The 13,345-nt window shown below is 35.2% G+C and overlaps 1 protein-coding gene across 2 annotated transcripts in view; it reads right to left on the bottom strand.

The window, feature by feature from the left end:
* zc3h15 (zinc finger CCCH-type containing 15) overlaps nt 1–13,345 on the bottom strand; it is a 72,073-nt gene that overhangs the window by 41,866 nt on the left and 16,862 nt on the right. For both annotated transcript variants that reach the window (XM_039757721.1, XM_039757722.1), the window contains exons 3-7: nt 11,222–11,333; nt 6,735–6,887; nt 3,476–3,567; nt 1,442–1,627; nt 412–558 (exon numbers count right to left, since the gene is read on the bottom strand). In XM_039757721.1, the coding sequence (XP_039613655.1) occupies nt 412–558; nt 1,442–1,627; nt 3,476–3,567; nt 6,735–6,887; nt 11,222–11,333 (690 nt within the window). The remainder of the gene's footprint in view (nt 1–411; nt 559–1,441; nt 1,628–3,475; nt 3,568–6,734; nt 6,888–11,221; nt 11,334–13,345) is intronic.

Raw genomic sequence — 13,345 nt, forward strand, 5'->3', positions numbered from 1 at the left:
CCACAATAACTTTTGTAAATTTTTTTTTCTAAGCCTGTTTTATCCTGAGCAAGGTCATGGGTAAGCTGGACCTCATCCCAGCAAGCATGTCTGTAAAATTAGAACTTTTTCTGAGAAAAATGCTATATAAATATAAAGAATTATTATTTTTCTCAGTCCACTATAAGAGTCACTATTCTCACAAACGGAATATGAAATAAGAATATGGTAAAATGTAACAAAATTTAGAAAAAAAATGAATAGTATGCCTTGAAGCATATAAAAAGTTTATGAATTTGAGAAACTCAACACTTAAACAGTCCCCTTATTTTTGACTTACAAAAACAGGCAGATCAAACCAAAAAAATAAAAGCCTACAGCTACATAGTCAAATGAAGAAAACTATTTCACAGTTTAAGAACATCTACATACCCCTAATGATCGTCCTGCGTTGAAGTCTGCTTTTCTCTTCTCCATTTCCATTTCTGCTTTGTTAATTTTTTCTTGTCGTTTTCTCTTTTTCCAGGCCAAAAACGTTTCAAGTGTAATTCTGGTAACATTGGGTCCCAATGCAGATCGCTGTGGAATACAATAAAACAATTAGTTAGTTTGTGTGTCCTCACAGTTAAACAAATAAATAAAAAAATATATAATATAATGTTATGCAGGTCAGTGGGAGCCTGTCCATTTGCCTAAGCAAAATAATATCATTGTATGTTAAGACTAAACTGAAAGCCAGAGATATGTTGCTAGTAATGGCATATCCACCAAAATTGAAAACACTAGTTATATAGTACTTTTAGACTTGGCTCAAGTTTGGAGATTTTTGCTCAAACTATGCTGTTATAAAACACCATAAAAATTGGTTTATGAAACACCAATTCAACCTGTGTGGTTTATTCCTACACCTCAAACTATTTTCAATATATGTGAGAACCAACATAAACTTGCCGGATGAACATTTTACTCCTGTGTGGTACACATAATTAATAGAAAAAATATCTAAATAGTTTCAAGTTCGTTAACATCAAAACTGTCTTTCAACAGGCACATTACTGTACACACTGTTATATGCTGGACTGAAACCCTACAATGTTTGCTTGTTCCCAGTGTGACTGGAACTTACCTGTTAATGTATTTCCCTTTTATTACCCTTATTTATCTGTTAACAAGAAGTCAAGTGTGAATAAGCATGTTAATTAATACAAGGGACGTATATTGTAAATATAACCTGGACATATTATTTACCAGATAGAAATTGCTTATACAACAATCAATACATTAAAATTAATGGTGCCATAAAAACATTTTAATCTACTTTAAACAGACTTGTGTCATAGCATTTTACATTTATATACATCAAAATAAACGAAATACATGCTAATGTTGAAACAAAAAAAACAAGGCACTCAGTTACTAACATGCAGAACAATATGTTTACAACAATATTATTATTATATACCTCATGCTCAATGAGTTCTTCCAGTGATATTTCTTCTTCTTCTTTTTCTTCTTTCTTTTTGTCCTTCTTCAGCACAAACCCTGGGGGGAGGGCATGGCGGTACATACAATTGTCTCCCCCCCCAGGACATACCCAAAACCAACCATATTTGCTATTTTCTATTGCGTCAAGGAAATACTTGCAGACCTAGAAATTGACAAAAAGTAAAATGAGATGGCACACATGTACTGAAATGTCTAAGAGAAGTGTAAGTTTGCAAATTATTAAGTGACAAATGAGCCCATTTTTTTCTTGTAATTCAACCTTCTTTACATAAACATGACAAAGAAGGCACAAGTGCGTTACAAACAGTATAACTGGAATTCACATAAAATCAAAAGAATTGGTAATATAATGCTGCGTTCCATTTGAAGTGGGAAGTTGGAATTTTCAACTGCCCCCTTAAGTCGAATTTCCAACTTGGAAACTCAGGCCCGGCCTGTCAAGTGTGAGTTTGTCCGACTTCACATTATGATGTCAAACCAAAATGGTGACATACACTGCAAACATTAGTGAAAGCTGTTGTATTACACTGTTTATTAGCACTTCGTCTATTTATGTCTCATTAAAACAGTCGTACAAACAGTACTATCTAACTTGTACTCATTGACGTTTTAATATGGTGATGGGATGCATAATGTAAGGTGTAATGCAATGTTATCAATTGGTGTTATTATTCCAATGGTGCAAGCGCAGCAAAGTTTTTCCGGGACATGACCAGAATTGGTTCTCCGAATGTTTTACTGGAATGCAGTCAACTAATTTGTGTCATCATTTCTAGCTCTGACAGCAGACTAACAAAAGAAAATGGAATGCAGTGTAAAAGTACTACTTCTGAGTATTCAACAAAAACCCAGTCATTCTGGTAGTAAAGAATTTGATTCCGATCAAAATATTTTCTATTAGTTATTATAAAATTAATTGCATATTTAAGAACCAAAGAATACAAAGCTAATGGTAGGCTTATCATGACACAAAATCTTGGATCTTACATTAATTATCTTTTGAACACCAATAACAGCTACTGGTGCATATGTTCACCAATCAACTTGAGTGTAGCCATGTATCAGTGGTTGGTAATACTGCCTAACAGCTCCACAGTACAGAGTAATAGTTCTATTCCAGGTACTGTAATTGTCAAGTCTGCTTACTGCCACTTTCAGAGGGGGCTCCAACCTCTTCCTACAGACATGCATGTTATGTTGATTGGGAACAGCAGAATGGATCTGTGCGAGTAAGTGCACAAGTGTATTTCAGCATGCCCTACAATGAAATGCCAATACATTCAGAGCATTTCAGTGATGCTAAGATATGCTTTGGCTTCCATGATCCTGAATAAGTAGCTTCAGATAAAGGATAACTGAACATTAGAGGTAAATTTAAATTATAAATCAATCAATGCTATATTTGAACTGTAAACATCAAATTGAAAATTACCTAAACATCCCACCTCTTGCAAAGTGATGGTTTTTTGCCAACCACATGGCAGTTAAGGCATTTTTGAATGCCGTTAGTTAAGCACTTGCCACAAAATATTGATATGGTAAATTGCAGACTTTTACAGTAAGAATGAACACTTATGTTTTTGATTTACTGCTTACTGGCAGTCTAAAAACTGAGGATGGGCATTTTCAATTACAACTTCATTTCTCTATTTGGATATCCATATGTGAAAGCAGGATTAACTAAATGCTTCATGAAATAATAAAAAATAAACAGACTTCTGTGGAATTTCTGAAGTATACTGAAGGATAAATAGCAGCTGTTCTCCTAGTGTATGGCACAGGATGAAAATGTTCTTTTCTCAAAGGGAGACTTTCAAGCCGAACTGCAGGTAGAACTGATTTCATATAGTACCAAGTTAGATTTACAGTTTTTCTACTTTTAATGGATAGGATAAATTAAACAAGTGATGCTGTTGTGAAAATTTCTACATTTCCATAATTAATGCTTAAATAAATTAAAAAAGTGCATTATTATGCTTTGAATACATACAATTAGAGTTTTTGCCTTCTTCTTTTCTGTCTCTCCGTGCTTCTTATTTACTACTTCTTCCAATTTCTTTTCATCCCACTTATCCATTGTATCTGTTTAATTCAAAATAAAGTTGTTTTACATATATTGCTTATTATGCCCCCAGCCAAAAAGTTGGACATTAATCCAATTACATGCAACATAATAAAGGATAAGTAAAAAATAAAAAAACTCAGTGATTAACTTATTACAATAATGGCTGAACATATGGACAGAAGCAAATGACTGGAAGTGGCAAATGGTATTTGTAAGATCAAGGGGAGCTAAATATTACTGAAGTGTAAAAACTAAGCATGAGACAAAACTCTGCTTTATTAAATTTTTCGATACAAAATACTATCAACATAAAATGTGGCTTTGTATTGCGCACTATAGGACATTACCACATGAATGAAATTAAGCACAAAGGCAAATGATAATGTCTTTTGCCAAAAGCAAGGAATTTAAAAATCTGATTGAAAAACTAGAAGTAAGGTGTAACAGGACAAACTGCTCTTTAGCAGAGCCGTTAGTCATTGTTTGTATGTCAAAACACACAGTGCATCACAGCTTGTTGCCTATGGGGACTGGTCAGCATGTCCACCACTTAAAGTGATTACAATGGGCACATGAGTGTCAGAACTGGACCACAGAGCAATGTAAGAAGGTGGCCTGGTGTGACGAATCCCATTTTCATTTAGATCAAGAGGATGACCAGGTGTGTGCACATTATTTACCTAGGGAATAGCAGGATGCACTATGGAAAGAAGACAAGCCAGTGGAGGCCGTGTGAAACTCTGGGCAATGTTCTGCTGGGAAACCTTGGGTCCTGGCATTCATGTGGATGTTGCTTTGACACATACTACCTAATAAAGATTGTTGCCTACTATGTACACCCCTTCATGGTAACAGTATTTCCTTATGGCGAGGACCGCTATCAGTGGCATAATGTGCCCTGCCACACTGTCACAATTGTTCAGGAATGGCTTGAGGAACATGACAAAGAGTTCAAGGTGTTGAGTTGGCCTCCAGACTCCTAAGATCTTTATCTATTTGTGCATGCGTAGGATGTGCTGGAACAACAAGCCCGATCCATGGAGGTCTCACCTTGAAACTTACAGGATTTAAAGGATCTGCTGCTATTTTCTTGGTGCCAGATACCACAGGACACTTTTAGTGGTCTTGTAAAAAGCATGGCTCATTGGACAGCACTATTTCGGTGGCACAAGGGGGAACCTACACAATACTAGGCAGGTGTATTTGTAATATTGTGGCAGTATGATGCAATTTCCAGTCAGAACTCACAGCGAAAAGGTCAGTATGTAATTCAAGATGGAAATAAAGAGACAGCTATTGTTGGAACAATGTCTGACGGCAAAACAAAATAAATTAAATTGGGATGGTTTTGTACTGCAGTAATTTTATATTATGTTACAGCAGTGGAAATATTTTATGTAAATACTTAAGATTATTTTATATGGGAAAGGTGCATTATAAATAAAATATTTTAATAAAAGAGCATACAAAAACTTGCATTAAAACTTGCGTATTTGTGCAATGATTTAAATTTATTTTGCTATGTTTAGATTTATAGATGTCCAATAATGTGCTATCACTTAACATACAGTACATTTCTTTTCACTTTCCCAAAGAGCTCAAAGGCAAAGGCTGACACCGCACATTTTACGGAATACATTACACTATTGTGTTTTTATCTGCCATTTTCATTCGGGTAACTTGCATTCAGAAAATCGAGAGTGGTCTCAATTTGACTTTCTCGTATACTCAGATATGGGGATGGATGTTTGTGGAGTAAACCACAAGACAATGATTATATTTTTACATTATGTACATTAAAGAACCATCAACAACAAATCAAATTAATAATATATCGAACAATTATTATAAAAGTAAAGTTGAATAAATCGGACTCTGCAGCTGCATGAATAAAAGGTAAAGTACCAGTTCCAGTTAGCGGAAAGAGCCCAAAAGTTGATATAAATCTACATTTTGTACCTAATACTTGTATGCAAAATTTGGTTGACCCAAGTGAAAGCATACTCAAGTTATCGTGTATACACATACACACACACATAATTCCAAAATGGTATTTTCAGACTCTGGGATCTAAAATGTCGAGATTCATCAAAATCTTGAAATGAAATTTTTGGAGGATTCCAATACTTTCCCTTTACTTTATATACGAGAAAGTAAAAACAAAAGCCATTTGGCAATTTCATTAGTTTGTGTACTGGCAGCTTCAGGGATACGTTTAATACTTTTGAAGTGTAAATTATTTGTTAAGAACAATGTCACACATTTATCTGCCCCAGATATTTTCTTTGTATTTAAAATTAAAAAACTACTTAAAAAAAAAAAACACTAACAAAAATCCCCAAGTGGCTTACAATTGTTGCAAATATTTTGTTTCATCTTTCTTCTGATACCTTATTGGCTACAATTATAAAACCCCAAAATTGTTAGCCGTGTAGGGGGAGATGCAGTGTTTTTTTCTCTCCTTTATTTAAATTAATAATATAAAATTAACAATTAAGCTTCGCTTAGCCTATTTTTAGAGAAAATTAATGAATGCCATGACTGAAAAAGTAACTGGCTTAAATATACCAAAGCTAATTAATAATTTAATTATAATATATAATATAATCTTTTTCAAATACATTTTAAATTATAATACTCAACTGTCATACACAACTGGCAAATTGGGTGGGTGTTTGTTTAAAATAAACTCCAGAATTTTTCTGTACAACTGCATGATTGACCAAAAAACACTATTTCATAGTGTATCAATACAAATTAAAGCCTATTTCATTAAGTTTTTTTTTTTTGATTTTACATTATCATACTTTATTAATCCCCAAGGGGAAATTGTCTTTTTGCATGACCTTTGGGGGGCACAGCATTGTATAGCACCCCTGGAGCAATTTTGAGGCTAAGGGCCTTGCTTAAGTGTTACTATTGTCAAAGATGCCTTCATAAAATACAAAATATTTCATAAAAAGTATAATTCATCTATTAATATTAATTCTATTGTCACTTGCCACAAAATGTGCCAGAAGGGGAGGGGAAAAAACTAAAATTCTGAAATTTCAACCAATCGTGTTTGTTAAAAGTAATTATCCAGTAAAAATATGAATTAATGAAAGCTGATAGGATTACCTGGCTATGTCAAAAAGTATCTGTATTTTACAGATGAATCCTTCTTCTGAGAAAGCAAACTTACCTTTCTCCAAATCTTCATCTCTTCCATCAACATAAACACTCCTCTTTTCACCTTTTCTTTCGAGTGATAAATCATGTGAAAATTTGCACTTGTCTCCTTTAGTGCACTGCCCTTGTTTATAAAAGGCACAAACAACCGACTTGGGGTCAGCACCTGCAATGAAGATGGTGACGAAAATGAAAATATGGAAGAGCACATTTTTTTTTTTAATACAGCACAGCTAAATTGATTTTGTAATTTATACAGATACATAGTAATAAAATACAGTATTCCCATATCTTTGATAATGTGGCAATGCGGACAAGTCATTTGGTTGTCTGTATGCTGAAACTGCTCTGAGAAACTCACAAATAGAGATGATGACTATTTCCAAATTATGCACCTCAGTTGTTATTCACAGCAACATAATTAAGTATTTGCTGGTTAAGTCAATCATAATTTCAGATGTAAATAAATGTGGAACAACTCATTATGTGAAACACCATGGTTGCCAATGAACAAGCTATTACTAGGCAGCACTTCTGACCAAAGAATGACAGGGAGAGGCAGGAATTCAAGTCAAAAAGACAATCCCTTAAGTCTTTGGGCTTATTGGTTATGTGCAAGCGAATAACTCTGGAAGTAACCATTGAACGATATTTTAGCAAAAACAGCATTAGCTCTGCATGCTTTAACGACTTGATAAAAGACACGTGAATTATGCAACACAATTAATACAATACTTTTTTTTTTTCTTTCAATGGAGGTTTTTTCACATTGCTTGCCATTGTACATAAGTGGTAGGCATTTAGTTCTGTTAGGTGATAAACTTCCAGCTCTCCATTCTGCATGAAAACATGAGAATACAACTTTCTTGGTCACCACTACACTACTGGGCAGAGACTTTGCCACAATGCACACCTTTTCCAGTGATTTTCAGTTCTAGCTTTTATTTACATAATCTTGGACCTGTCAGACGCATGTTTCAGTGAAACCAGTTGCCTAATGTCATATACCCAGCAACTCACCCCCATCTAGTCTCTGATTTCCACAGAACAGTCTTAATTTTCTCCTTAGTCTTTGGACGGGTTTTGTTTGCATGACAGTTGAGAAGTGACAACAAATAGAGAAAATGAACTTCACAAACAGAAAAGAAGCTTGATTGCCTGATATCGCTTGATTCATGTTCCACAAAAGTATCGGAAATGCAGAATATAGGGCAGAAACTACAGCTGAATTCGCCATACCTGTGAACCCTCAGGCAGCACATTATTGGCTGACACAAGAAGGAGTGAGTACGACTGCACTGGAAGGTCAGCACTCTGTCTACAAATGTGCCCAGTGCGCCCAGTCATTTAAACTAACATGTTTTGGTAATAAGATCAGCATCTGCAGTTGGAAGTCTGACCCCACAACTAGAAATCACATATTATATCAGTTTTAGAGAAAACCAATGTTTCAACAAAAGTACCTAACTTTATCAGTAGATATTATGTAAGAGAACAAGCATGGTGTCCACTATACATATCAAGTTAACCAGTGGCCATCTTGAAAGGCCTTACTCTTTGTCATTAGGAAACATTTCATAAAACGTTTTAAGCATTTTATTACTATAGACAATCATGCTGCTTGGCACTAATGTAATGATGGACTGTTTCCATAACTCAAACATAATACCACTTTAGAGCAGGGGTCACCAAGTCAAGTCCTGGAGGTCCACCGTGGCTGTAGGTTTTCATTCTAACCCTTCATTTAATGAGTGCCCTGTTTGTACTGCTAATTAACTTCTTATGAATTAATTTTAATTAAATTACTTTCATAAGATTTTTTCCCCTAAATTTCTTCATCGTTCCTCTGAATTGCTTTATTTCTTTCTTTAAATGGCACGCAAACAGAAATGAAATGTGAAGTAAGGGAGCCAACAGAAGACCAACTTAGTCAAGGCCTCAAACTCCAACCAATTTCACTCCAGCCAGCTGCTTAATGAGGTGTTGAGTCTTGTCGTTAATTAAACTCTTTAATTCCAAGGCTTGCTGCTGCTCTCGTGGTGCATTAGCAGACATTTCTGAAAATTGTTGATTTTTCTCTTTCTAAGAGCACCGTTAAAATATTTGTGGACCTGACCAGATCAACATTCCTGAGACCTTCATCTTTCTTTATTTTCAAATATTGTATGATGGACACCAGTTGTTTTGGCTAATTTTGTATCTCGTTATTGTTTGACTGCTAATTAAGGAAAAAGAAACAATTAAGGGGTCTGAGTCTTCATGAGCAGGTCAATTAAAATTATTTCAAAAGAAGTTAATTAGCAGCAAAAACAGGTCACTCATTAAGAAAAGGGTTAGAATGAAAATCTGCAGCCATGGTGGTCCTCCACGACCGGACTTGGTGACCCCAACTTTAGAGAATTAAAAATTGCAGAGATCTGCTTGAAACAGAACTTCAAGAGAAGCCCTAATATTATTGTCTGGCCCCTTAATGCACTGTTGGCTCTTGACCTGGTGCACAAATGTTTCTAGTCCAGCTATAGTGATCTCCATCCCAGTGCCACTTATGCAATTTTTAAAAAAGCATTTCCTTTACTAGTTAATTCTGAATGTTGAACTCATTGGTTTCAAATGTTGAAAAATTCTGTCTGGGTCACTGGTGAAGAGCTCATAGTTTTTGTCTGTTGTAATGTAGCATCAATCTGTGGGAAGGTCACGTTTTACATACCAGTCCTCTGATAGTGTTTAGTCCCTTCAACACCTGCTTTAGGTTGTAATAATTAATTGCCTCCCAACCAGGCAGGTACATCATTTTACTTTATTAGGCCTGGTTATCCTTCTCCGTATAACCCAGTTCTTATACCACACTTTCCAGGTAATTATGTTTTTACTGGAAAAAAAGCAGATCTTTCATGATTAAGGGTCTTTCTATTTGTACACTGTAACATTACAGAACATTGGTAAATGGTATTGAAGGATACTTCTGTAAATTTATGTCTGAAATTACAGACATGTATAAACCATACATATTGAGCATGGGAGAAAGTAAGATCATTGTACTTTACGAGAAGTGTAAGAGTTGTCTAGGGGCATTTCATTACACACAATGCCTCAGAATTCATCTCATGTGTGAAGCTAATGTAACAAAACCTGTGGCAAGGTGCCACTGATATTGGGGCATTTAGAATAAAAAGCCAGTCATTGCTTGTAGACTAACCTGAACAGGTGGCTCCCGTATGGCCTACAGGATCGGCATATCAAGTCAGGGGCTGCACAATCTGCTTTCTTTTTTCTCCTTTAGAGATACAACAATATTTTGATAAAAGTTGTCTGAATATTTTTAATTACACCTTATTATTTTTGGCAGTATGTGTCAAGCCAACAGTCACATAAGATGGAGACTAACTGGGGGACAAGGTGTATTGGCTGGTGAGGCTCTCAAATGTTGACAGATGACAGATATTGTCCATTTGCTTTAATGTGAAGTTTTAGCATTAAAAAAAACAGTCAGAGATCTTAGAGTTTAAGAGTGAATGTAACAAATTTGGATACAAATGATACTTTTAGGGCACAGGAGAAACGTTTAGAAACTGCTCTGAATACATTTGTATATCATTATGCACAGTAATGGGATATTAAAAAAAAAACCAAAACAAAAAACACTATATTGTTAAGGGGTCAGGTTGCAAGTTTTGCTAATGAAGAACATCAGATAACTATTCAAAATTAAGAAAAAATTGATAATGAAAGTGAAACGTAAAAACAGATCAGTATCTATCTATCTATCTATCTATCTAAAATATTGCAGATTGGCCTAGTGTGTCTTGAGTAATGACAAAATTAGATAGTGTAAAAGAAACAACCGTTCATTGACAATAAAATGGCAATTTTTGCCTTCAAACAAGGCCTTTTCTAAATAAATTCATATAGCCAAGTTCAAACTGACAAACCTAGCAGGAAAGGTTAACAGGTACGGTCAATATTTCAGCTGCAATCCTTGTCCTTCCCTTTGTTCCTTATGTAAAATATGAGATATTGGAGCCTCTGCTCCGTTTGTGGTAAAAAACACCCATGTTTCTTATTCTTCACTGCTGCATTTTATTAATCGAACTTCAAGATAAGCATTTATTGTTTGTCAGCTCTCATCCACAAAGGGCCTTCCCTTTCGACCAAAAACAAAAAACCTGTCTGACTTTGTTGGGGCAAGTCACGGACTAGATGGATTGAATCATTGAGTATATAAGACTAGACGACTGACCTTCATTAAAGCATGCCGTCTATTATCTCCTAATCGCTAAGATTATGTAAATGAAGGCTATGACTGAAAATAATTATTTCCTTTATATGGATTATATATATAAAACTGATTTAAGATGTTGCTGCAACTGCAAACATACGACGAAGTGAGCATCTTTGCACTGTTACAGCCGATATTTTAGAACTGACCACTTGGACCATGGCTTATTTTTATGGTCCACCGAAAAAATAAATCTGAAAAAGTATTTCTTATGGATCACTTACCTTTGCTTATTTTTTGAGAAGCAACAACTGGTCTAAAAAGTTCATTTAATTCAGCTATATCCTTCTTCTTGTCCGTTTTCTTGGTCTTGTCCACCACCTCTGTTGCTGCAACCTAGCAAAAATTAAAAATAAACTAAGAAATCATTAAGAATGCAAAAGGTTAGTGAGAGTACTTAACAGGTTATGCTGAGGCCATTTTGTAACCAAATAAAATAAAATAGAAACTTTCATTTGACACTGTGGCAATTATTAAAAATGCATATTCAACTATACCTGTAAACTTAAAACCAAGTCTGCCTGGCTGCCGTGAATTTTAAGATCATACCTTACCCTATGTTCACATTTGACACCTGCAACATTTCTTATATGAAATTAGCAGATAACTTACTTTATGATTTTCTGTACATGAATAATTGCTTCATTAACAGATAATACAGTGCCTCCCATAATTTTTTGTAAATGTTTTCTTGATTTCCCCCTCTACTCCACAGTTTAAAATGACAAATAAAAAAATTCAAACATGATTAATGTGCACATTGCAGATATTCAGTTAAGGGGACTTGCATACATTTTGGGCACAGCATGTAGAAATGACAACACTTTTTATATATGGTCTCCCCATTTCATGGCACCATAATGTTTAAATGTAGATCAAATCTCGGACCTGTCCACGTGTTAAAAAAAAATCACTTCATAGGGTGTATTTACTTTATCATGACTGCATGTAAAAAGAAGGACTGGAACTTATAGCTGACTGATCGAGATTAATCAAGTAAAGAAAATAGCTGTAAAATTAAGTGGTATTCTTCAGTGAGTGTCTGAAAGGCCATTTCTGTCCTCTGACAGCTTTTAACAAGTTAATGAATACCTTAGTTATTGTAGATGACAGGAAATACTTCATAGTCATAGTAAATGCTGCAACGCATATTTTTTGGTTGAATACACAGTCTGGTGCAGACACAGCAGCAGATGTCACTCCTGGAAATGATGATGCAAAGTGAAAAGCACAAATGCCTACCCTGTGTATTTGATTTGCGTAATGCTGTAACAGTACCCTTTTTCACTCCTGCCATACTGCAGCTAAACACACTGCAGAAACAAACGCTAGGTTCATTTAATTTATGATGGCAAGTGTCAAGTTATTGTCCTTCCCCATCTTTGCCATTTATTAACTTGTTCAATTTATTTTGCATCTAGCCAGGTTTAAGTCAACTTAGCATGTTCCCGTGGCCACTCACAGAGTGTAGCTAGCTTTCTGGTTTACAGACAGCTTTGCTTGTCTGTAAACTGGCAATTGCAAGAATATTATTACATGAATGTTAAACAAGAACTGACAATGTTGCTTTCTTATCTAGTCATTGTAGATTTATAAAGGACCACTCACAATTTTGTGTGTCTAAACAGCAAAAAATGCTACAGCTCTGAAAATAAATGTGCCATAAAAAGATTGCAGCTGTTTTCATGTAAATTGTCAGTAAAAGAGCAGTAAAGTGATATCTCTAACAGTGGGTACAGAAAAGAACCCCCCCCTTCGAAATATTCCCATTTTTTTGCTTTACAGCCTTAAATGAAAACACACAAAAAATATTTCTTCTCAGCTTTACTTACTCAAGGCAACCTCTAACATCCAAGTGAAAGATATCACAGCTACAGTTCAGACAAATTAAAAAAAAATCAAAAACAAGACATACCGAGATTAATAAAGGATCACTGATGTCAATGTCATTTTGTTGAACCACCTTTTGCTTTAATGAAAGTCTTGAGTCTGTTGGGATACTACTCTATCAGCTTTGCACATCTAGATTGGGCAATATTTGCCGCCCCACTCTTCTTTACAGAATTGTTCAAGTTCGGTCAAACTGGATGATGAGCATTGGTGGACTGCTACCTTCAAATCTTTTCACAGATTTTCAGTGGGATTTAGGTCTGGGCTCTGACTGGCCACACCAGGACATTCACTTTTTTCTCCTTCAGCCACCATGTGGTCAATTTTGCTGTGTGCTTCGGGTTGTTGTCATGTTGAAAGGTGAACATTCTGCCCATCTTCAACTTTCTGGCAGAGGGTAACAGGTTTTCCTCCAGAATTTGATGGTATTTTGCCCCATCCATTTTTCCTACTACCCT

This window comes from Polypterus senegalus, chromosome 6, assembly GCF_016835505.1.
Source record: "Polypterus senegalus isolate Bchr_013 chromosome 6, ASM1683550v1, whole genome shotgun sequence".
NCBI lineage: Eukaryota > Metazoa > Chordata > Cladistia > Polypteriformes > Polypteridae > Polypterus > Polypterus senegalus.